At 36.8% G+C, this 26,228-nt stretch overlaps 1 protein-coding gene across 4 annotated transcripts; it reads left to right on the forward strand.

The window, feature by feature from the left end:
- Positions 1–559: 559 nt before the first annotated feature.
- Positions 560–25,775, forward strand: LOC149549499 (ferritin-3, chloroplastic-like). Of its 4 annotated transcripts, none has more exons than XM_089792874.1 (9): positions 560–695; positions 2,511–2,823; positions 2,925–3,008; positions 24,268–24,328; positions 24,458–24,545; positions 24,783–24,844; positions 24,973–25,038; positions 25,159–25,222; positions 25,569–25,775. In XM_089792874.1, the coding sequence occupies exons 2-9, from the start codon at positions 2,516–2,518 to the stop codon at positions 25,625–25,627; spliced, it is 792 nt and encodes a 263-aa protein (XP_089649000.1). In that variant the 5' UTR covers positions 560–695; positions 2,511–2,515; the 3' UTR covers positions 25,628–25,775. The 4 variants fall into 4 exon arrangements, with proteins under 4 accessions (XP_089649000.1, XP_089649002.1, XP_089649003.1 ...); XM_089792876.1 differs by lacking the exon at positions 560–695 and adding an exon at positions 2,117–2,315; XM_089792877.1 differs by lacking the exon at positions 560–695 and adding an exon at positions 2,117–2,306.
- Positions 25,776–26,228: the final 453 nt, after the last annotated feature.

The following is a 26,228-nucleotide window of genomic DNA, read 5'->3' on the forward strand; positions in this document are numbered from 1 at the left end:
AAGAATGAGTATGAAAATCCAGTGTTATAACATTCTACTCGTGGGTAGTCCCAGGATTCAGAAAGGGCACACGCCATTAAAAGCCTCAAACATTAGAGCCAATATATATGTTCACATTGATGTAATGATCATTTTCTTTGTCATTCTTGAACCTTCCAAGGTCGACATGGACTATAATTTTAGTTTAGATAGAGATGTATAAAATAGAAAATTTCTTAATTTATTGTTAATAAAAATTAATTTCTCCTTACTTTTTCTTCTATACAAATAGAAATATAACTAACCTTTTTAAGATTATAAAAAAATTCATAATTTAATAAACTATAGGTAGAAATACATATGCGAGCCGATGCATCGTAGGAAATAATAATAATAAGTGAGAAGCCAATTGAAAATTGCCACTTCCAAAGGAAATAATAATAATAATGAGAAAGCCGAATCCTTCCCGGCCATACGAAGTCTCCATCATTATATGGAAGTTTCGCGCGCTTCTCAAGGACAACGATTTACATGCCACGTGTCCATATCAGGGTCGATTCGCCTTCTAATATAGTTATACAACTAACATAACCCATTTGCATGGTGTCAACAGTCACATACACCATTAAGATACAGGCTCCATTATCCTGCAAGATATTGAGGGAAGGCATAGGGAAAACTAACATCTAGCACCACCTGCTTCTCGGTCTTACTTGGTAAGGGCATTGCTTCATACATTTCATAGCATTTTAGTTCCAATGTTGTATATCTTTCATCTCAAGTTTGTTGACCTCTCTTCGAGTTCTTGGGCTTGCTTGTCATTATAAATGGTCACACGGGGTTAACCTTTTGCCTTCTCAGTCAATGTGAAGTTTGAATAAGCGAAGCCATGTTTGTCCAATTATACTACTTAAAAATTTTATTCCCTGAAAAGCTCTGCTGAACTGTCATTTCATCTCTCAAGTTCAGGACAAGTCAATTTGTGTCAATTCTTTTCTATTGGGTATGCTTTTATTTTTGTACGCTTTGGTTTGCCAATTTTGTATTCTTGTTGGATGGGATTTGCATCTCGCTTGACCAGTTTTGGGTAGGGTGGGTGGTAACATTTTTGTATGGGATGTTTTCTTGATTGGGTATTATTTTGTGGAAAGTTAATAGTCTTTGATGTTCTTAGAGAAGGGTGTGCCTTTGTACCATTCATCTAGGACTTGCGTTTTGCCTTTTGATAATTTTGTGTGGTATGTTGTTTACGGTTTTGTTATGTGGTCTGCATTTCCTCTTATCTGGGTATCTAGATGCCTGTTCTTTTTAATCAAATTTTTTGGGAGTGTGTGGGTGTCGCGTTTCGTTTTTATATGGCTATCTTCTCCGCTGCTCGTTTTGAATTTCTGTTGGGTTTGTGTCCTGCGTTCCACTTTTGTATGGGTAACTTGTCGCATGTTCCTGGTGTTTTCAACTCTCTCCGCATAGTATTTCAAAGTTTTCAAGACGATTGCATAATCAGACAGTGGTTGAATGAAGTGCCCGTCTGTAATTTTCTCAGTTGCAGTTATTTTTTTTCTGAAGCGAATTGTGAAAAATAGCTCAAGCTAATATGGAATTTGATGCCTATGCGGCATTGTTAAAGGAGTTCTGCAGCCAAGATTATAATTAAACATCATCTCAGGCAAAAGTTTCTGTAACGTGGAACTTAACGCTTATGATAAAGTTTTTAAGGAACTGCACATTCAACCCAATAACTTAGGACAAAGTAGCTCAAGAAAAAGGTGAAAACTACCACAGCTAGGTTTTCTTTTGGCCAGCGAAAAAATTCTTGAAGTCTCTTATCACGCGCTTCAAAATTCACCCTCCACTGTGGCAGCTTGAGACATCAACATCCTGGATTTTAGGGCAATGTTTACTCCGTTTTGGATGTTTTATGGAACGACCATATCTTGAGAGGCTTGATGCCAATCATCCTTCTGGGATGCTATATGGGATTAGCCCATATTGGTATTGCAGTGCTAAGCCTGGCTAGAATATCCATTTTTTGATGCAACTACAGTGTTATTTTGACAGCACCGTTGACTGATATGGAACCCAAAAATATCTTGTTTCATATATACGAAATGCCTAGGGGGTACATATCAATTTGTTGCCGTTGGCTGCTATGCAGCTCACCAGGATACCACTCAACCACAATGCAAGGATCTACAAGTGCAGTAAAAATCTTGAGTCTGGCTGCAAGTTTGGGCAGAGTGGTTACCCGTGAATTCTGCATCTTAGCCAAAGGAATCTAAGGTTGGCACCTAAGCCAAAAAGGACGTAAGATGATATATGCAGTTCAAGTTAAGAGGGTAACCCATGCTAAATAATGTTGTATAAGTACATCTTGTGTGTTTAGAGATAAACTTTATGATAAGCTACTATTGTTGTTTAAATATTGAATGCTTTTTACTGGGACATTTTAGTACTTTTCCGGAACGACATTTTTTTTTGCCATTTTTGAAAATGAGTTCAGTTTGATTCATGATTTCTATGCTTACCTGCAGAAAAAATGTTGCTTAGAGTCCCTGCAGCTACTTCTATTGCCGTATCATCTCCGAAGCATGCTTTCAAGGATAAAGTAGCGGGGAATCATTCTTTAGGCCAGCTGTCATATCAGAGACAAAAGGGGGATCTATTTAGCATGCGTGCCATGAATTTGAATGTAGAGACCAATAGTAAGCCTGTCACGGGTGTTATCTTTGAGCCTTTTGCTGAAGTGCAGGACGAGCTTGTTCAAGTTTCTGAAAACTATAGTCAATCCTTTGCACGCCAAAGGTTTGATGATGCATGTGAGGCTGCTTTGAACGAACAAATTAAGTATGTTTTCTAGTTTTCCCTGTTTCTCCTTTGAGTTCTATTGCTCTTTTAGGTGTATGAAAAAAATATTTAACTTACATGAAGTGCTTGCTTTGTTGCAGCGTGGAATATAACGTTTCATATATTTATCATGCTCTGTTTGCCTATTTTGACCGAGACAACGTTGGTCTTCCAGGATTTGCAAAGTGAGCATTGTGATCCATTTATCATAAGACTAAATTTCAGTTTTTATTTATTTTTAACTAGATTGTTTCCTCGTTTCAAATTTAAATTCTCTGGAGAATCCAAACCATAAATAATGTTTTTCAATCATACTGTTACCAATGTTTTCCTTTTCTGTGATTAAAATATTATAACAGGTAAGCATTAAGGTTTTGCCCAACTGCTCAACTCAGGTATCTTTCGTAGCAGACTTTTAATCAGGGAAAATATGACTTTCCAATTGGTATGCTGCTCATAAGATTTATCTCCTCACACTGTCTCTGTTCACTTGTTTCCAATTAAGAGAGTTTTGACTAATGTAAATCTGGGTGTTACATGCCTACATCAGCTTATGCCATCAGAAGATTTTTATTGACCTCTTGAAGCTTTTCAGAAGATTCTTCTTCTTCTTCCATAGTTGGTCCCTATTCTTGTTGGTCTGATTGTTATTGGATTGAACTATCTTCCTATTACTTCTTTGCTTCCTGGTATAAGCCCATTCCAGTCAAACATATTCAAAATAGGATCATTACTTGAAAATGTTATTTTGTCACACTCCCGGTCAGAAGTGGAAAAAAACAGCAAAGAGCAGTGAATGTAATGATTTTCATAGAGGCAGCAATCAGTCAAAGGCATATAAGCAGCAATCAGTCAAAGGTATATAAACAGCAAACAATGAAGCAATATCTATCAGTGATCTAGATAGTGACTAATCAAAGTTCCAATCAAGATAACCAATCATCAAGTTGTTAATAAATAATGAAGCAGTGTGATTATGGAAGGAGAAACAAAGAAACAAATAATTAATTTGCTTGGAGGTATTTCTCTCAAGGGATTGCACTCTTCCAAGAAGTAAGTAGGATATAAAAGGAGGGCTGCGATGGAGAAGGACATCATCCAAGAGAACAGAACACAATCAGGAGTCTTATCATTCAGCAAACAGAGATGTACAGCACTAGATAACGGCAGTCATTAAGAAGACTGAAGACATTCAACAGATTGCAAAGTTAATTGAACAAATTTAGAGACCAGACCACCCACTAAGGTCTGACGCAATTCACATTATCTATATGTGAGAATATATCTACAGATTGGTAGACTAGGTTTATGCATTAAATCTGCTCATATATACATATATATATATGTATGTATGTATGTATATATATGTTCATGAATATGCTGATAAATATTCATATTAGAAAATAATTCCCTTAATGATTTACAATCCACCTTGTAGGCAGGGTGTGAGGTGTGAGAAGAGGATATGATGATCATGTGACAGTGCTTGCACATGCAAGGAGCCCTTGCATTGTGTAAGGAGGGTAAATAAGGGCACTTGCATCATGTAGGGAAGCTGGAAGAAGCACCTACACCCTATGTAAGGAAGCCAAGAAGGTACCTACATTATGAAGGCTTGAATGTTGAAACTAGAGCCCAGAAAACAATGAAATAACCAGCAATAAGAAAGAGATAAAACTGAAACAAAGAACACCAGAAATATCCTGGGAAAACCCTTCGAGAATGAAGGGAAAAATCCAGCCACACAACACAAAATATCTTTATTGATAATGAAATGTTCAAGTGTACAATGCCTATCGCTTAATGCGATATATATAACAAAAGAAGAGACTCTTCACATTATAACCGAAAGTCTCTTGAGATTCTTATAACTCCTATAATTAAATATGACTCTTCGAATGTTCATGCCTCAATGCATGAGAATGACACATGTCATTTACATTTAATATTACAATTTAAAACTTAAGTGTCTTTTTCAGCTGAATGTAACAATAACGGTAATAATGCTCATATTTCCAGAGATAAAGATCTCTATCGCAGTTACCATCTTCAACATTGAAGGACTTACATCATGGAAGGAGGGCAAGAGAGCAACTACATAGGATTGAGAAACCTCTCTGACAACCACAACCTAAATTCTGTAAGGTTGCACAGAATTCTTAGGGGGAAGAGACATTGATAGGGAGAGTAGGTACAAGCAAAATACTAAGCAAGCAAGAGGAGGGCTCCAGTATATATCCGCTCAGGCTTAGTGTACAAATGACTTCAAGCAGATTTATCTTGTCTCTCCTCCAATCTTTAATATGCTTGGATAATGTTTATGATTATAATGTGATAATCATAATCATTGACTGAATGTAGAGATGAATTATATATTATATGTTGTTTATAACTTTATATCATTGTTATAGCCTATAGGATTCAAAGTAGGGCCAATCTGATAACAAAAACTTCTACAAACTAGGCCATAAATCTGGAAGTTTACTTGCATTTAAATATCTTCATGACAAACCCAGAATTCTGGTTAAATTTCATTTCTGATTTTTGCAGCAAAATATATATGGATTTCAGATTGTTTCTGAACTTAGGAGGATTCAACCAAAACCCTTATGTCTCCCCAGAATTTTCAAAACCATGAATTAGACATTTTCTTTAGACTCTGCAGATAACATACCAAAATATTCCACATTTGGGTACCTTCCAAAAGTGCTGGTAGTCTTGGAAATGGACTAGCATTCTTAACAGCCATCCACAAAAAACTCAGAAATAGATGATTTGCAGTAGTGAATTTTCCCAAATCTGAGTCTCCAGCACTAATATTGTCCAAAATTTGGCCTCTAAATTTGATGAATACTTGCAGCCCAAAATTAGCAATGTGCTAGGGTTTTGTAGTTGGAATAAAGTAACTATTGTACTTAGTACTTGTTAAAGCTTAATCGGGCTGGGTAGTTAGGAGGTGAGGGAATGGTACTTGGAATATTGTCAATGTACACATGATGTTTTTGGTATGAATAAATAAACCATTACCTCGCCAATTGGTATTGTGGTATTAAGGTGCACTCTATGTTTTGCTTTATCTATATATTAATTACATTATTCTGTATCATTTGTATTTCCATTTTACATTTTTGGTGCCGTTGCCTAAGTCCGAACTTGGAGGTCGACAAGGTCCCTTTTACTACTCATACTAGTAACAAATAGTGACAGAGAAGAAGAGGAAATAACCAGGGAAGATCAGTTGACATGTGATTTGGTGTCGGCTTGAGAAATTGCAGTTGATCAGTATGTACAAAGGGAAGCCCGTAAGAGAGTGGTTATTGAAGGTACGACATGCGACAAACTTTTAGCGCCACCAACTGTGTACAACCTCCTAGGACAAATTCCTTGCTTGTTGGCATGCAATTTGGGCATGCAATTTGTTAGGGGTGGAAGAGGAAAGAGTTGAGACACAAAGGGAACAGAGGAGACAAGTACTCCAATAGTTTGCTGAAAGGAGGACCAGGGAATGCAACTTGGAGGAGCGTGAAAATTCTGAAAAGGGAAACAAACATTAAACTGATTCATGCCCCTGATTCCAAACATATATTTGAGGCGGGTACTAGGAGAAGAAACTGTGGAGGAAGTTGCCTTGAGGACACTATGTCTCCAGCAACACGAGGAGAGACGTCGTAACTTGAAGGGAGGACAAGGGGATTCCACCAGAATCCAAGAAGGGTTGATTGAACACACTATTGAAGGTATAGCCAATTTGGTCATCTCGAAGACACTCGGAAGGAAGTTAGGGTACAAAAATCCAAAGACACTTGCATGAAGAGATCTCTGACAGGACCAAAGTCCCAGAGAAGAGGATACTTCCAGTAATCAAGAATTAGGCTCCTTGTTGAGAGGGAACTTCCAGCTAGGAGAGAGTGTTCCATCAGGAGGAAGTGTTCCGTTGGGAGGAAGTGTTCCATTAGGAGGAACTATTCCATCAAGATGAAGTGTTCTCCTAGGAGGAAGTATTCCACCAGGAGGTAACAAGGCCAACATAATGGCAATAGACAAACAAAAATTATTGAGGTTCACATGGGATGGCTCGGAGGACCCCGCACGCCATTGTAAGACATGCATACCCATATGGAAAATGAACAGAGAAAATGATGAAGTGGAATGGCTAAAAGCTTTCCCTGCCACACTAAGGGGTATTGCCATCGATTGGTATATTGATTTGGAGGCAGGAAAGAAAAACACATGGAATAATATCCGCATAGCCTTTGAGGAAGAATTTAGACTCCTGAGAGACGATGATGAAATAGTAACGGAGATTTATAACAAAAGGCAAGGGAAGAGTGAACCCATTAAAGCCTACAGTAAAAGACTAAAAGAGCTGATAGGAAAACTTGACAACAAACCTACGGATGGACTATATAAAAGATGGTTCATTGAAGGATTAACATCGTCCCTTAGGAAAAAGATTAAAATAGTCCCACCATCAACCTTTGGGGATGCATATACTCGTGCAATGGACATAGAAAGTGAGAGCAAAACTTCCAAGGCAAGAAGACATGGAAGTACAAGTGAAAGTTCAGAAGAAAGTGAAGATGAATCTAAAACCATCCAAGCCTTGAGAAAAGACTTGAGGTGACTAATGAATAAAGTGGCAGGGAGTAAGGAAGAAACAAAAGAAGGGAGGGAGCTTTGGTGCACTGACTGTGAAAAAGAAGGCCATACAAAAGGAGCATGTCCAAAGAAATCATTTTGTGAGATTTGTCAAGTATTGGGGCACACAATTAAAGATTGTCCCTACAATTTGAAAACACAAAGCGCTCATGTATTCTTTACCCAAGGAGAGAAATCTACACCACCCTCCACCCCTCCAAAGAATACAAATACAAAAGCCTCACCAGGAGGATACAAAAATAATAGAAGAGGAAGTGATAATAATAGCAATAACAACACACCGTGGTGAGCAATCCAGTATGATTCTAAGGGGAGACCTATGATCCAATGTAGAAGGTGCAATGAATGGGGACATTTTGCCCAAGATTACCAGGGCGGAGGAGAACAGAATGGAGGAATGCTATGTAAATGGTGTGGGCTAGGCAATCATGAGGATGTGAATTGCCTGAGACAAAAGGGGGTAAATATGTTAGAGGCCCCTTTTACTACTCATGAGGATGACATTGGAGATTCAAAAGGCAAATTTTTTGCAGTCATGAGGATGCAAGCCAGAAAATTAGCCTATCCAAATGTTACTACGAAGACGAAAAGATTTCAAGAAGCAAAGAAGGACATTCAAGATAGCATGGAAGACGAAGGGAAGACAAGGCCAAAAAAACCTACTTCAGGTAGGGGTGTACCGAATATTGTGAGACAAGTATTGGAAACCACCATCCCTGTTAAAATCGCTGATTTATTGGAAACGTTACACCAGTTACAAGTAGCATTAACACAAGGGGCAAGCCTAAGAGGGGCAACTTCTAAGAAAGAGAAGGAAGGAGAAGCATAGACAGAAAACAATACCCTATTCACTATAGGAATGGGGAGAACACCGACCGTAGTAGAAATGGAGATATTAGGGGTGCAAGCTTTCAAATACTATTGTTGGAGGTTCTGACGTAAATGTTTTATCTGAAGAAACGTGGAAGGCAATAGGAAAACCCACACTCTGGCCACCTACATTTCAACTAGTGGGAGTGGACCAACATGGAATTAAGATTATAGGGACCTTGATGGGACAAAAAGTCATAGTCGGTACTCAACAAGTTTTCTTTGATTTTGTGGTTATTACTTTAGAGAAGAAAGGGTATGATGCTTTATTAGGAAGAGGATGGCTAGTTATAGCAAAAGCCACCCATAATTGGAAACGGAACACTCTATCTATTGAATTAGAAGGAAGAAAGTACATTGTAGACCTAAAGAACCAATCAATAAGTCAGGACATGACATCAGACTCGGAGGGGGAAGACTATGAAGGGATGGAACCAAACGAGGAAGGAGTGCTCAGGTTGGGGGAATGCTCAGACGATGAAACAAGTTCCCTTAATGGATTATTTCACTGGCAAATGGGAGACTGAAGTTTTCCACACAAAATGTAATATGTTGCAAATACAAGAATCCGAGTCAGAAGAAAGATACAAGGAGGGGTACACAGAGTATAAAGAAAATGGGGCAATAAAGTTATCTACTCTAGATAATAAATCGGTAAAAGACCTCATCAACAAGTCTAAATTAAAAACATACGAAGAAGAAAAAAGTGGGTCCCTAGTTATTTCACAAGTACGGAAGGAGAAAGTAACAGAGAAGAAATAAATATCCACCCTAAGTCTAAGTCTTATAAAGCCATATCAACACATATTGGAATCACAACGTATGGAGGGAGGCCAACAACTGTACAAGGGGAATAAGTACGGATGGAGCAATTACAGTCATATGAAGGGAGGCCAACAAATGTACAAGGGAAATAAGTATGGACGAAGCCAACAGTAGGGTACTAAAGGCCATATGAGACAGGGAAGTAGACGCCAAACAAAGGGACAACATACGAGAGACCAAGGGAGCCGTACAGGAGGGAACAAGGGCCGTACGTGAGGCATAGTCAGTCGTATAGAAGGCAACAAGGCTGTATGGCTACAGTTAGCCATACGGGAGTAACAAGGGCCGTACAACACAATCAGCCATACGGGCACAAGGGAGTACCTTAGGAGAGGCAAGAAAGGAAGTATGAAGGAGCACGCAAAAAGTAACGACGACCGTACAAGGGCAGGTAGTTGGGCACAAGAGCATTGGAGAGATTGTTGTATGTGTGGCCAGACTTCAGCCCACTGTATGGAAAGTCTCATTGCTGTACGAGCACAATTGTATGCTTATTACAGTAGCTTCCTGAAGGTACGAGGTTGTACTTAGACGGGCATCTCTAGGGGACAGACACAGTGTTGCGGTATCGGCAAAGGTGTTATTTGGAGAGATAAAAACACATTGGATCTTTGCAAGAGGACACAACGGCTATGTGGACAAACTGATTTATTATTCCCGGTGGTCAGGAACAACCACCGCCTCTCATGGAGACCCTCGCAGCTATGGAAGTTGCCCTTCGGAGGATCTTCTTGGAACTCCAAGAGGGGAAAAACTTGGCTAAGGAGTGGGAGCTAAAAAGACAAACTCTTCAAGAGAAAGTAGAGAAACTTGCCATGGAGGAGGGCTGGAGGATAGAGGAAACTGGAATTGAAAGCAAGATAGCCACAATAGAAGCAAAGAAGATGGATGCCCTAAGGGTACTACAAGGTGTTCAGACAAAATAGAAGACAGTTGAATGCGACCTGCAACGGCTACAAGGAGCTCCGATTACAAAGATGTCTTCCCATCCCTCTTCTTAAAATCAAAATTTTTTTGTTTCATGTTTAGCAATCGTCTTCCAGAATAAAGTAACTATTGTACTTAGTACTTGTTAAAGCTTAATCGAGCTAGGTAGTTAGGAGCTGAGGGAATGCCTCGGTTGGTTTTTCCAACCAACAGACCCTTTTATAAGTACTTGGAATATTGTCAGTGTACGCACAACGTTTTTGGTATAACTAAATAAACCATTTCCTTGCCAATTGGTATTGTGGTATTAAGGTACACTCTATGTTTTGCTTTATGCGTATATCAATTGCATTATTTTGTGAACTTTAGTTGTATTTCCATTCTACAGGTTTCACAAACCAGAGTTCTTCTACTAAAACACACACTTCTGACTACGAAGAGCCCATATGACTCACTAAAATCAGGGATACTCAAGGGTTTGAATCCCCAAGCCAAGTCGCAGCAGCAATAAGTAGAAATATTCATCACACAATGAGCTCTAAATGAGACCTTAAAATGTTTTATAGCACCCTCTAAAAGATGAATTAATCTCCACCCTTGATATTCCACCTTTTAATCCCACACTCCAAAATAAAAACTTAAAGTGTGCACCAATGAAACTCTTTCAAGATGGGGGCCATGATTCAAGCTTAGAGAGATATGGTAAAGCCAAAATAGGACCCATTACCTTCTTAAGATGATCCATGATCCCTTGAGACTCATTTGTCCAAACAAAGGCATCCTTCTTGGTCAATTCTACCAATGAAGTAGTTAATGAAGAAAATCTTTGACAAACCTTCTATAGTATGTGCATAATCCAATGAAGCCCCTCACTTATGACACATTCTTTAGTGGGAGCAAATCAAGTATATCCACCTCTTTTAGCATCACCTAGATCCAATGAGTGCTAAGTGCTCCATTTGTTCTCATGAGAGATGGATTCACGTTGAATCACTACTCATGAAACATGGGTCAATGAGTTTGATTCGAATACTACACAGTTAAATCCTGATAGCAATACCACAATTTTACTTGCTGTGGAAATTATCTCCTACTTATCAAATCAAGTATAACTTGAATCTTTCACTGTGTACCTTAACTCCGCCATTTCCAAGATACAATAGTTAAGTCATAACAAAATCACATTTAGAAGCTTAAGATAGAGATGGTAATTGGTAAAGTGGAAAGTCTCATGGAGACTCCCACTACTTCTGCTACGACTTCATTGTTGGCAAGTAATCTTTGCAAAAAGGGAATTAGCTTCCAAAATATTCAGTGCCTCATCAAGGCAACATAGATGCTCCTCTCATGTCTTGCTATACACTAGGATGTCATCAAAGAGCACCAATACAAATTTTTGCGTTGATACAAGACTGAAATGTGGCGGGAGCATTAGATAATCCAAAGGCACACGAAATATGCAAAATGTCCATAGTGACACTTGAAAGCAGTTTTGTGCACATCCTGCTCCCGAACTTGATTCTGCACATCTTGCTCCCGAACTTGATTCTGGTGGTATCATGATCGAAGAAAATAGATTGCTCCATGTAGCTTGTCCAAAAACTCATCAATATGTGGAAGAGGATACTTGTTCTTGATGGGCTTCTTATTAAGTGCTCGATAATCAATGCACATCCTCATAGTTCCATCCTTCTTCACCAAGAGAACAAAAAAAGCAAGTGGGCTAGAACTGGGTCGTATGTCTCTTGTATCCAATAACTCTTGAATTGTCCTTTTAATCTCATCCTTGAATTGCTTGGGATGATGGTAAGGATCTGTGACAATTGTCTTGCTTTTGACAAGCTCAATGACTTTCTTAAAACTACGACCTGGAGGTAAACCATGGGGTAAATCTGAAAACACGAAGCTATTCTTTTCCAACAAGCCTTGTATGTGAACATGACATTCTTGTTCTCCTGTATCTGTAGATTTATCTGTAATAAAACTAAAACACTACATTGTACACTCATTCTCTGAATGTTGAAAAACTCTCTCCATTCTCCTAGCTGAAACAACTCTAGGTGTATCCAAAGAAAAGCTCTGTAATACCACCCTTTTACCATGTGCTGTAAAACTCAATTGCTTTGCAGATGTGAACTTACAGTATGCAACCACTGAACACCTAAAGCATAATTGGTCTCCTCAAAGTCAATCACATAAAAGTCACCTGTGAGGGTGTGTAAACAAGAGTTGCATAATGCACTGTGCCATTTGTTGTCCTTACACAGAAGCCTTCATGCTCCTCAACTTTCAAACCCCTCTTCTTCATATAGGATGCATTAATGAAGTTGTGGTTAGCTCAATAGAACAACTTGCTGTCCCTGCACAACACCCTTAACTTTGAAATCATTATAATGAGTAGTAAAGAGAGTTGCTATCGTGCTATTGCACCCTCCATTTGCATCATATCGTCCTTTTGTTCATTTGTGTCTGAATCTCAATCTGTTTGTTCTTGCTGCGTATCCTGAAATTGTGTCTTCTCCAACTCGTTATCTCTGCGCTCCTCAAAGACCTAACTGTAGTGCGCTTTGCCCCCACTCTTACACCTATGTCCATGTGTCCAAGGTTCATGAGAACCAAAACAAAGCCTCTTTTGTCTCAACTCATCCCTTGTATCATGAGTCGTCCTATCGGTTGGTTTAGATATCTTTCTTGCTGGTTTGGTATATTGAGGTTTCTTGTCCTTTTTCTGTGGCCAATTCTATGGTGAAGATCTCTGTGGAAACTTGTTGGGAAATTTAGCCTTTGGTGTGTATAAGTCCATATTCCTTGTGCCCTTGATAACATCTTGCAAGGATGGTGGGTCAAAAGCTTTGACCCAACCTTTTAAAGGCTCAGCCAAACCCTCCATGAACCAAAAAATCAATCTCCTTTCTCCTTTCAGACACATAGTAACCATAATGGATAATCACTAAAATTCTAAAATATATGCATCAAGTGTGTCTACTTGTTCCAATTGAGCTGACTCTCTAAAATGTGCCTCTGAACCTTTTGAGTCAAATTGATGTAGTGCAAAACTGGTCATTAGAGACTATGGCACCATGTTCTTGTGTTACTAAACCATGATATGGCCATTCATGTAAAGCCCCTTCAAGCTGGAGTGTAGCAAATTTTATGGCATCATTGTCCTTCATTTGGTTCAAGGCAAATTAGATGTCCAATTCTTGAACTCAAGCTCTCGTTGTATACCTAGTTGATCCATCAAAATTAGGTATTGACAAACTTCCTAACTTTTTCTGTAGCCCATAGTTTTGTTTCTCTTGATTGTTCTGATTTTGTCTAGGCCTTGTGTGTTTGGTGACTTCCAAGTAGTCCTTGAAAGAGATGGTTGACTGGTATTTTGGTCACAGAGCTTGATATTTAGCTAATATTTCAGCGTGCTCATTTTTGTTCAAGCTGGAGTGTAGCAAATTTTATGGCATCATTGTCCTTCATTTGGTTCAAGGCAAATTAGATGTCCAATTCTTGAACTCAAGCTCTCGTTGTATACCTAGTTGATCCATCAAAATTAGGTATTGACAAACTTCCCAACTTTTTCTGTAGCCCATAGTTTTGTTTCTCTTGATTGTTCTGATTTTGTCTAGGCCTTGTGTGTTTGGTGACTTCTAAGTAGTCCTTGAAAGAGATGGTTGACTGGTATTTTGGTCACAGAGCTTGATATTTAGCTAATATTTCAGCGTGCTCATTTTTGTTCACCGGTTCTGCTTGTGCATGTTCATCTTCTTGTATAAAAATGTGCTTAAATGGTCTGGACTGTGAGGATCTGGCTGTGCCTTATTGTCTGCAGTTTTGCTGCCTTCTTCTTCTCTATGCATCAATGTCCTACTATTCAACGTGTTATGAGTCAACTGACTCAAATAGATATTGTTATCATTCAACAGACTTATCATGTCTGAAAACATCTGTTTTGCTTCTTTTTTAGTTGATGATGGGGCTGATCTGAACTTGCAATTGTTCCTTTAAATTTCTCTACACTGTGACTACCTTTTCCTTGTATGCAATAAAACCCAGTAGGGTGCCAAGTCTTGCAGCTTCGATACCACTGCAATATCCCCAAACAAGATATTAAAAGCACAACATAATTTATACATACTAGGGTGAATTTGATAACAAAAATTTCTACAAACTAGGGCATAGATTTGGAAATTCATTTGCATATAAATATCTTGATGTCAAACCCAAAATTCTGGTCTAATTTCAATATTGATTTTTGTGGCTAAGCAAAATATGGATTTCAGATTATTTCTGAACTTAGGAGAATTCAACCAAAACACTTAATTCTGCCCAGAATCTTCAGAACCATGAATTAGACATTTTAATCAAACAATGTGCAGATAACATACTAAAATATTCTAGATTTGGGTCTAGCCCAAGCCGACCTTCGAAAAGTGGTGATAGGTTCCCAAATTGACCGACATTAAGTCTGAAATTGGTGCTCTTTAACAGCTGTCCACAGAAAACTTAGAAATAGATGTTTTGCAGTAGTGAATGTTCCCAAACTGTCACTAGGTTCGAGGATGAGTTTGAGTATGGCAAAAATGAAATTTGGATTAAGTTCATACAATTTGACATTAAATTTGCGATATATATATGAATGAATTTTATTTATTTTTAAATATAGATAATGAATCCTTTAAATTGTCAAAATAATTTAAAAATATTAATTTGAAATTATATTATGTTATAAAATTAAGTAGTCAAATGTATTATTTATTAAAGCAAAATAATACTATATTAAGTATAGAATAGAAATATAAATATTTTCACTTATTCAATTAAAACTATTAAAAGGCAAGAGCCTACAACACAACGGTAAATTGTGAGCCTCTTATCTGGGAGGTTGGGTTCGAGTCTACTCGTGCTTAATAGATAATAATAACTAATCATGACAGCTAATAATTAATCTTGGCTTCGGCCTCATATGGATCCAAAAATAAATAAAATTAAAACTATTAAAAAAAAAATAAGATTATTAAATTTGGATATGTAACAATAAATTTAAAAACATTGTCAAAAATAATATATCAATGATATGTTAAAGCTTTTATAAAATATTTCAGTGATATCTTAAAGTTTTTCATAAAAGCTGCCACTATTTTTAGATGGATTTTCAGTTCCATGCAACGGAGTTTCTGTCTGGGTCCACGGTACAGTGAAAGTTCTCGCTGTGCTTGATGGAATTTTTTGTGGACTTCATTTTTGCCCTCACTATTCTCCTGCTGTCCAAATATTGGCTCCCCCAGAAACTGACTCTCCTGTAACTTGCTTAAAATTGTTCCTGTTCATATCTGTTGTTGTTTCTGGATCTCAAATGGGCTCATATGGTTTATTGACACAATGAGCAATGAATTTTTTCGTGATTTCTGAACAGAAAAGCTCAGACTTTTTGTTGTACGAATTTAAGAGCAAACTTGAACAATTTTCTTTAACTTCGAACTTCATACACAAAGTTAAGCGAACCCTGTGACTGAGTTCCCAAATATGAGTCTGCAGCACTAATATTGTCCTTAATTTGGCCTCTAAACCTGATGAATACTGGCAGCCCAGAATTGGCAATTTTCTAGGGTTTCACAAATCAGAGTTCTTCCATTCAAACACACTTCTGACTAGGGAGAGCTTATATGTCTCACCAAAAACCAGGATACTCAATCCCTTCAAAATAAAAACCAAAAGTGTGCACCAATGAAACTCTTTGAAGTCGGGGCCCTCCTTGGCGTTTTGTCATAAAGTCACTTAAGTACATTAAAGAGAGACTAACTTAACTTCCTTGGCTAGGCATCACTTAAGTTGCCTAAAAAGACATGCCCAACTTAAAATAGTTTCACCTAGAAATAACTTAAGTTCACTTGAATTACATGAAAAGATGTGCACTCAACTAAAAATTGGAATTTAGAACAAGCCAAGGACTTTGTTTCTGACCCAATGATGCTCTATGTCCTCTTCCTCTTGGATAATCAAAAGAAAGGACAGCTATTTGCTGTTAATTGTATTGCTTTGAGATGGGGACTTTATAGATTAAAACTAATTGTTTGCTTATTGGCCAAGTTCTGTTTTGTCCATCCCTGAAAATTCGGTCTACTTCGATGTTGAGTGGTATTAGAAAATAACTGCTGAAAATAATCTTCACATCTAAATCTTTTTAAGTTTTTAGTTTCTCATGATTCATGATTTGATTTTAAGTTTTGTTAAGTCAATATGCAAGAAATGACATATTAGGACTTTTCATTTAAGCACCTGAAATGTTGTTGTAAAATCTCTTCAAAATAAGAAGAAATCATAGAATCAACTTTTTGAAAATCCTACTGTTAAATGCTGGGGCTTCTTGCCTCTAGTGCCAATAACCAAGGTTCAAACCTTGTTGGAAGTAATAGAGAGGCCCTATGTGGAATGGGGCATTTGGATTGAGGTACATGTCGAGGAAGTTGAAGCGGACGAGGAATTAGGAAGGAGCATGAGAATGAAGTTGGATGTAGGAAAGGGATTTCCTTTTTTGTACAAAGCTGGAGCAAGGATGGAGATGACAAAGGGGATGTTGGCAATGAGGTTGGAGATGTAGCAAGTTTCTTCAGCTCTTTGGAGGACAAGGTGGACATCCCTCTTATGGCTTTGTGGGAGAATACCCACCAAAGGTTTTTTTTGGGTTTGTTCAGTTTTGATGATGAAGAGGAGTTGCACATAGATTTATGGCTAGATGTGCAAATGAGGATATTTCAAGTGTGTGAGTCCTCAAATAGGCCTATTTTTCTTGGGAAATGGCCATGTGATTTAGGGCTCTCTTAGGAAGGGGTTTCAAATTCCTCCTAAAATACTACGGTGTTGGGTGAAAATGCTTTCCTTTTTCTGTTGAGGCCCTTGTTGTTGCTTTTGTTTGCACTTCTAGGGTTTTTAAGAATTACACCCGCAATGCTGTGAGCTCTCAAACAAGTTGCATTGGAACTTTTAGTGATACCCAAGTGGTTGTTTTTCTCCTGCTCAAAATGAGGTGGGTTTTGTGTCCTTACTCTATTCAAAAGCATTTGCGAGTCTTTGGTTTCCCCTTTTTTTGTTTACTTTTATTTAACTTCTTGTGAGACATGTTTTGTTCACCTTTCTGGCTGATTTGTATTTGGGTCCAGGCCCTTCTCATGTACTCTAGCTCATAGATTCAGTCAAAAGTGTTTACTTTTGTAGTGTGAACTCCAATGAGGTCATGTGTGCTGCAGGATGTGCTCAGTCATATTTTAATGGGATGGTGTTGGATACTACAATGTGTGATCACATTGGCAAGGTTCTAGATTCCTCAGTTAAGGAACACGTTTTTGAAAGGCCTTTTGAGAACCATGTTGATGATGGCAAAAGATTCTTGTGCAAGGTTAAAAGCAAGAATCCTTTAATTGAGTTTTCTCATTTGAAGAATGGAAGGTCTTTCCATTCTTGTTCTTCCTCACTTTTGATGCCTTCGTTGAAGTTTTGATTTCAACCCACCTTGAACTCGGTTTTGTTGTTGGTTTTAGGTTCTTTCCGAAACCGGCCTCTGTTCCATGCTCCAGTCAAAAGCATTTGTGAGGCTTTAGTTTCCCCTTTTTTTGTTGACTTTTCTTTCACTTCTTGCGAGACATGTTTTGTTCACCTTTTTGGCTGATGTGTATTTGGGTCCAGGCCCTTCTCATGTACTCTAGTTCATAGATTCATTCCAAAGTGTTTACTTTTGTCAAAACATGGTAAAATTTTAAATAAGGGCGAAAATCGGTCATACCTTTCTAATCAAAGCTGTAAAGTTTCTGCAAATTCTGTGTGATAAAACTTTAGATTATACCTTCTATTGTGCTTGCTGAAGATGATCTTCCTTAAGTCTGACTTGTATAAAGAGATGTCAATAATATATTAATTATTCTCAAATGTTCTATTTCTGAAAGTATTTGAAGAGGGCAGACTTGTTGTACCCTTTAACTACAACCACACTTTACATAAATACCTTACCCAAAGGGCATGTCCCTTGAAGGGACATGACCCTATCTAGGTTGGCCCACAAACTCCTCATAATCAGCGCCTAAAGGATGTAATGACATGTAAACAATATTAACTAGGATTAGTTAAGGTTTAACACTAAAACAAATAAAACCCAAGGGAGACACCGATCATGCCTATCAAAGGAGTAATATAAATCTAGGCCTTCATAAGGCATTTCGAGAATGCTAAGGTGTGTGCAATCTACACAGTCAGATCAGTATGTTGATCAGAGTTGCTGATTTAACACTCCCTCTTAACTTGATAATCATATTGAGAGATAACATATCTAGCAACATAAATTCAAATGAATAAGCATAGATTGATACCCTATATCTATCTGAATCTTCTTAGCATGTGGTATCATTGAGCACATGATACTTATGTCACATTACTATATCTGTAATATGACTTATCAATGATACTAGTGATAACAGTATTGCAAAGAATACAGTATACAAGATAAAATCCAAAGAATAATTAAATTCTTCATTTATCCAAGTTGTGACTCATAGGTACCTACATTCCTATATTACAACATGATCCAGAGTTAAGATCTACTAGAACACTGGATAAACTCCAGAGAATAATATAATTCTTCCTTTATCCAAATTGTGACTCATAGGCATAGTAATGTCTACATCACAACATGATCTTGAACTCATCTAGATCTGATAGTAGATCTATATCATTCAGCACATTATCTAAGAGATTTTCATCTCTCATAATGTCTTTTATACTTATTATCTCAGAGATTGTCACCTTTTACATAATGAATACAAATGGTGAAGCCCATAATAGTCAATAGCCTGACAATAAAAATTATTAATAATAATTTAAAGAATACAAAATGTTTCATAATTCAACCATATTACAAAATGTCTTTTCCTGAAGTGATCTATCTTCACTCAAGATAGAGGTTTGGTAAGAATATCTGCTATCTGATCTGCAGTACAAATGTATTCTAATTTTACAGTATTCCTGTCTACCATATCTCTAACATAATGGTAAGGAATTTCAATATGCTTGGACCTGTCATGAAAAATTGGATTCACGAAAAATAATCGTAGGACTCATGGCTTGACCAAATAATCCCACAAGTAACTTTCTAAGTCAAACTGCTTCCCGAGAGGCCATTGCTCGTTGCTGCAATGTATTCGGCTTTTGTGGAACTTTGTGCTATTGATGTCTGCTTTCTGCATATCCATGGTATCATTGCTAATACTAAACTGAAACAACATCCTGAAGTATTTTTTCTATCCTAACACTTCCACCCCAATCTGAGTTTTTGAATCCATGTAAATCCAAGTCAACTTTCTCATATTTGAGCCCAAGGTTAAGAGTGCCTTGTAAGTATCTCATAATGTGTTTGACTGCAACTAGGTGAATCTCCTTTGGCTCACACATAAACTGACTTAAAGCGTTAACAGCATAGCAAATATTAGGTCTTGTATTTACCAAGTACATAAGGGACTCAATCATCTATCTTTAGAGAGTAGAATCTATTGTGGATGATTCTGTTGTTGCTTCCTTAAGTTTATGTAGAATAGTCTCCATTGGAGAAGGCACAGACTTGCAGTTCCACATTCCAAATCTCTTCAAGATATCTAATGTATACTTTCCTTGATTAAGTATAATGCTGTCAGAATTCTGATATAATTCTAATCCTAGAAAGTAATGAAGGAGTCCCAAATCTTTCATCTCAAATTCTCTAATTAGATCTTTCTGGCATTGATCTACAAGATGATCATCACTTGTTATTAGTAAATCATCAACATACAATATCAAAATAATCATATCATCTTTATCTCTTTTATAATATAGATTTGGATCAGCTTCATTTTTGGAGAATCCTAAGTTGGTGAGATACTTATCAATTTTTTCATACCACGCTCTTGGAGCTTGTTTAAGTCCATAGAGAGTTTTCTTGAGCCTGCAAACAAAAACTTTAGGTTTATGAGTTTCAAATCCTTTAGGTTGCTCCAAATACACCTCTGTAATCTTTCCATTTAGAAATATTGTTTTTACATCCATTTGATGTACTTTCCATCCCTTCGATGCTGAAATAGCTAGGACTGCTCTTATAGAGGTGTATCTGCAAATAGGAGCAAAGGTTTCTTCATAATCAGTCCCTTCTTTTTGAGAGAATCCCTAGGCTATGAATCTAGCTTTATATTTTTCAATGCTACCGTCAGTAGCATGCTTGATTTTAAATATCCACTTAGAAGAAACAACCGATTTTCCTTCAAGTCTTGGAACAATTTCTCAAACATCATTCTTCATAATGGATTGGTATTCTTCCGTCATGGCATCCTTCCAAGTTGTATGTTTAATAGCATCTGAAACATTAGTTGGTTCTGATTTAGATAAATCACTCATGTTTTCTGCATAACTAGAAAATCTTTTGGGTCTTTTGCATGCTCTGAAGGTTCTGGATGGTATAGCGAACTCTTGTGCTTCCTCTACTGTCTTAATGGCCCAAAGTGGTCTTTTTTTTGGATTTTGAGTTTCCTCAAGATTAAAATCTTGAATTTCATTTTCAATTTCTTCAATGTTCTCCCTTTGAAACTCAGATTCAATATTCTCTTCAAAACTAGGTAAGGGAGATGGATCTCCAGAACTTAGGGCTCTTTTGAATGCTAAATTTTCTTCAAATATTCATCCCTACTAAGCTCAGTATTTTTCTGACCAAGTATGAAAATCCTATATGCTTTAGATGTTTCACTATACCCAACAAAAATACCTTTCCTCCAGGAGGGTTCTAACTTAGTTCTTTTTTCTTTTGGGACATGTATGTATATTGGGCACCCAAAAATCTTAAGGTGACTTATATTAGGTTTAATCTTAGTAAAGACTTCTTCAAGAATTTTATCTCTAAGGTAGGAGTGAGGACTTCTGTTTTGAATATAGACAACAATACAAGAGGCTTTTGCCCAAAGATAATATTCTAGATTTTGATCAAATATCATAGCTCTTGCGTGGATCATAAGGAATGGTATACTCCCTCTTAATTTCCGTTTCTTTACAAAACTCTTTAAACAAATCTAAGGTATATTCCCTTCCATTATTAGTCCTAAGAGTTTTAATTTTGTGTCTTGATAAGTTTTCAGTTAAGGTTTTGAATTCTTTAAATCTTTTAAGGATTTCTTCTGATTCTTTACACTTTAAGAAGTAAATCCAAGTTTTTTAGAGAAGTCATCTATAAAAAGTATACAGTACCAAAATCCTCCACGAGAAGGAATAGACATAGGTTCACATAAATCTGAGTGGATTGATTCCAAAACATTGTTAGTTTTCCTAGTGCTATCATGAAATGGACTTGTTCTTACACAGAGCGCATCCTTTGCATATGCTCGAGTGATCTTTATTCAGCTTAGGTAAACCAATAACCATCTTCTCCATAGTTGATAAGGTTTTGAAATTTAGATGTCCTAACCTTCTGTGCCATATTTCGTTTATATCAGCAGCTTCATGAATTAAGGCTTGAATAGGTTGACAAGATTTTGTATTTAGCTCGTACAAGTATTGCTTTCTTTTACCAGTCAACTTTGCTTTCTTAAATGAGGAGTTCTTAGACCAAGTCATTACTCTACCGTCTATGAATGCAACATCATGTCCATCATCTTTAAGGGTTGTAACCGAGATTAGATTCCTTTTTATTCTTGGTACATAGAGTACTACTTTGAGTTGTAGAGCACTACTCGTCCTCAGTTTCAAGGTGCAATTCCCAATTCCTTTGACATAATGTGTTGAATTATCAGTGATGGTGACTTTGCCATCAATTTCTTCTGATATAGAGTCTAGTGCTTCTTTGTATCCTGTAATATGTCGAGATGATCCACTATCAATCACCCATGCCTTGCTTGATACTTCATTTGATAGTGTCGAATACAATACACGATTCTCAGGATTATACTTATCTTCTTTCCTAGTAATGTTCGTACAATTTACTTGTTGCTTAGAATTCTCAAGGCAACTAGATCTATAGTGTCCAAATTTTTTGCATTTTTCGCATTTTATTTTGGATAGATCTTTCTTAAATTTGTCATTCTTTTGATTACCTTTTTCTTCTTGAAGTGCTTCTTCTTACCTTTATAGGAATTTGTGTTAAGAACATGAAGTTCTTCATCTTCAGTTTTCAACTTTCCTCCTTTCTTAAGTTTTCTAGATTCTTCCTGAAGACAATCTCCCGAAGTCAAGAAGATTGTCTCTAACACTTACTCGTGTGAACATTTTCCATGAATCTGGTAACCCATCTATAGCCATCGGTGTTAGTTCCTTGTCATCAATTATGGTTCCTATACTTGCAAGTTCTTCTCTTAGAGAGGCAACCCTTAGACGTAAAAATTCATCGATTCTCCCTTCTTTATCTGTATATGATTTAGTTGTCTTTTTAGTGCGAGGACTCTAGTTGCATCGTTGACCTCATATACATTTAATAATGCATTCATCATATTAAATGCTATTTGATGTTTTGTTAGCATGGGTACTATTTCATTTTTCACTCCATCTAATATGATCTGCATGGCTTTCGTGTTTCCTTTACTCCAAATAGTTTTATTGGGTTCAACAGAAGGTTGTTTGGATGCTAAATCAACAAACTGTTTTACATCATTTTTTTTCAAGAATCATCGTGATTTTGGATTTCCAAGCATCAAAATGTTCTTTCCCATCAAACCTGCCCTCGGGTTTGATTGTGTATGCCATTGAAGATAGAATAATGATGCTAGATATATATCAAGTCTGATTGTTTAATTTGCAGAGCCTAGGTTCGACTACCAGAGCTCTGATACCATGTAAAGTTTCTGCAAATCCTGTGTGATCAAACTTTAGATTATACCTTCTATTGTGCTTGCTGAAGATGATCTTCCCTAAGTCTGACTTGTATAAAGAGATGTCAATAATATATTAATTATCTTGAAATGTTCTATTTTTGAAAGTATTCAAATAGGGCAGACTTGCTTAAAGGAGCAGACTTTATGTTCTTTGTGTGCCCTTTAACTACAACCACACCCTACATAAATACCTTACCCAAAGGGCATGTCCCTTGAAGGGACATGACCCTATCTAGGTCGGCCCATAAACTCCTCATAATCGGCGCCTAAAGGATGTAATGACATGTAAACAATATTAACTAGGATTAGTTAAGGTTTAACACAAACAAATAAAACCCAAGGGAGACGCTGATCATGCCTATCAAAGGAGTAATATAAATCTAGGCCTTCATAAGGCATTTCGAGAATGCTAAGGTCTGTGCGATCTGCACAGTCAGATCAGTACGTTGATCAGAGTTACTGATTTAACAAAAGCTGACACTAATTTAATCATTTTTTATCATCAAAATTGAAACGTATTAATGCCTTGTAAACTATTGTTTCACAGCCATTTAGCCAATGTATCTATAATACTTTACGATACTGTAAACGGAATGGGCATGCAGTAAGACTAGCCCTAGAATAAACCACCAAATGCACAGGCATAAAGGGACTATATGACTACATACGAATGAGGTCAAAATGCCTAACATGGGGGGTTGGTTGCAGCTAACAAAAAGGAATTAAGAATAACATAGCTCAGTTTTTATCCATCTTTTCTATCCATAGATTAAGATACCAAAGCCAGGGCACCATAAGTTATGCGTTTCAGTTTTTGTGGCAATTGTTAGTTTTATTGACATTGATCCCTAGGAAATAGGTTCTCACTCTCTTAACAAGCACTTCCTTTCCCAGGGCATAAGTTAGGGAGTTCAAACTAATTTGGATCTCATATGTATTGAATTCAAGCAGAATTGCACTAGAAAATTATTAACTTTGAAGTTTCATTATGTGCATGTTATATAAGCTAATTTTTGCTCCCTTTGAGACTCCCAGGCATAGACAAAGAGGTGGTGAACTGGGCTGCCACCATACAAGGCATACATATTCTGCACTTCTCTTAATTCAAACCTTTGGCCTCTTCGGACTATACAGACCTATAATTTTGGTTCAGTCTCACTATAAATGTTGAGACCAGACCCTGCACACACTTTCTTCTTTATACTCCTTGTGTGCTGTCAGAGAATGTATTGTTAATTGTTGGTTTGGATTTGCTATGTTAGCACAGCTTCTAAAAGCATATTTTCGTGTTCTTTTTTGGCAGATATTTCAAAGATGCAAGTGATGAGGAACGTGACCATGCAGTAAAGCTAATGCAGTACCTGGTAGAAATTTTTTCTTAACATATCTCTAAGCTAAAACTTGATTGCTTTATTCTGTTTTAGTTTTAATCATTTATATTGGCTTATGCCCTCAATGTAAATAACCTGTTTTGAGGATTTATTGGAGACCAGAATATACGAGGTGGTAAAGTAAAACTTCAATCCATATTGATGCCTGTGATGGAATTTGGTCATCCAGAGAAAGGGGATGCCTTGTATTGTGAGTTATTTTCTTGAAGAAGTTATAATAAACTATATTCCCTGTATAGAAATTTTTATATGCTTACAATTATTTGATTTACAGCCTGAGCTGTTTATTTTATTCATTGCAGAATCACACATTAAGCTTTGTACAATTGCATATCATTAACTACATTTCCTATTCCTTCATCCCAAGTGATTTTTTGGTGATATTCACACTTGATTGCATTCATAAAACTTTCTGTTATGTTGACAGCCATGGAGCTTGCATTGGCTTTGGAAAAACTCAATAATGAAAAGCTTCTCAAATTACATAATGTAAGAGGAATTTTAAGATTAAACGAGCTGATTTTAATTTCACATTGACTTCGATTCTTGGCATTTGCCTTTTTAATTATTTATTTATCTACCATTTTCTACATCGAATTGAATGGTTTGTGTTGCAGGTTGCTGCACAGTGTAACGATGCACAAATGACAGATTTCATAGAGGGTAACTTCCTTGCAAAGCAGGTAATCTACTCTGTCTTGAGTTTGACGTATAATTCAAGAATTGTTTTATAGTTTGTTCCAGTGGTTGTCTTTCTTGGTTTCTTAGGTATTTAATAGTCTTTTAGCCTGTTTGCTTTGTAGGTGGAGGATATAAAAAAGGTTTCTGAATATGTTGCTCAATTGAGGAGAATTGGACAAGGACATGGTAAGGCAGTAACTCATGAGCCCATTACCATTATGATTCAATTCCTAACCTATGGTTCATCCATTTTGTATATCATCTGTTAAAGTTAATTCCTTGATAGTTATGTTGCTTTATGAGAGCCTTACAAAAACCCCTTTTTTTTTTGAGAAGTGGTTTATGAGAGCCTTACAAAAACACACTTCACTAACAATGAGTGGAATGTTAACCACAGAAAGAAACTGCAAACAGTCTTAAGATGCCTTGTGTTCCTATTTTGTTCAATTTGGCATCCTAATGAAAACTATGAAAATATTATGTTTTCAATGGTTTAGAATGTCAATGCTAAAGTGTATCGTTTTCTTAACAGGTGTATGGCACTTCAACAAAATGCTTCTCAATGGTGAAGGTGGTGTTGCAGCTGCGTAAGAAGGATAATTTTGATTTGAGATACCTGGACTTTGTATACCTCAGCTTTTCATGCAGGGAGATTAATAGTTATGAGAGTTATGTCTGCTTAACTTTGTTCTGACATGGGACAATTCCAGAAGTTATATTATTCAAGCGTATTTGTTAATCTGGTTCTGCTTTAAAATGACACGTGAAGCTACTACTAAGTCGTTTCCCTCATCATCCTCAAATCTATGCCCTCGGTACCGTAATATTCCCTAGGACACAGGACAATTAAAATAAATCATTAGACCTTGTGATAAATTTAAATGCTTGGTAATGAATAAACAAAATCCTGATATTCACATCAAAATTTGACTAGCTGTGGAAATCATCTCCTACTTATCAATAAACAAAATAGTCAAATCTATCAAGATGAAAATTTTCCTGCAATGATTCGTTGAAAATACACAAAAAACGAATGTATTAGTGATGAGTATGTTTGTCCTAAGAAAAAAAAAAACTTATAGCACTTATTTGGTTGTCATTTTGTAGCATTCTTGATTGAAGAAATTTTTATTTAATCTTTAAACTAATTATTGTTTTTTTTTGGTGTATGCAATATTCTAGCAAATAATAA

This window comes from Cupressus sempervirens, chromosome 7 (assembly GCF_028749045.1).
Source record: "Cupressus sempervirens isolate cs-2001-9-10 chromosome 7, ASM2874904v1, whole genome shotgun sequence".
NCBI classification, from domain to species: Eukaryota; Viridiplantae; Streptophyta; class Pinopsida; order Cupressales; family Cupressaceae; genus Cupressus; species Cupressus sempervirens.

Bases quoted from the DNA above. Each gene is read 5' to 3' on its own strand.
- LOC149549499 (XM_089792874.1), top strand. From the start codon at position 2,516: ATGTTGCTTAGAGTCCCTGCAGCTACTTCTATTGCCGTATCATCTCCG. The intron at 2,824-2,924 runs GTATGTTTTCTA...GCTTTGTTGCAG, and splicing joins GCTTTGAACGAACAAATTAA to CGTGGAATATAACGTTTCAT. The intron at 25,039-25,158 runs GTAATCTACTCT...TTTGCTTTGTAG, and splicing joins GTAACTTCCTTGCAAAGCAG to GTGGAGGATATAAAAAAGGT.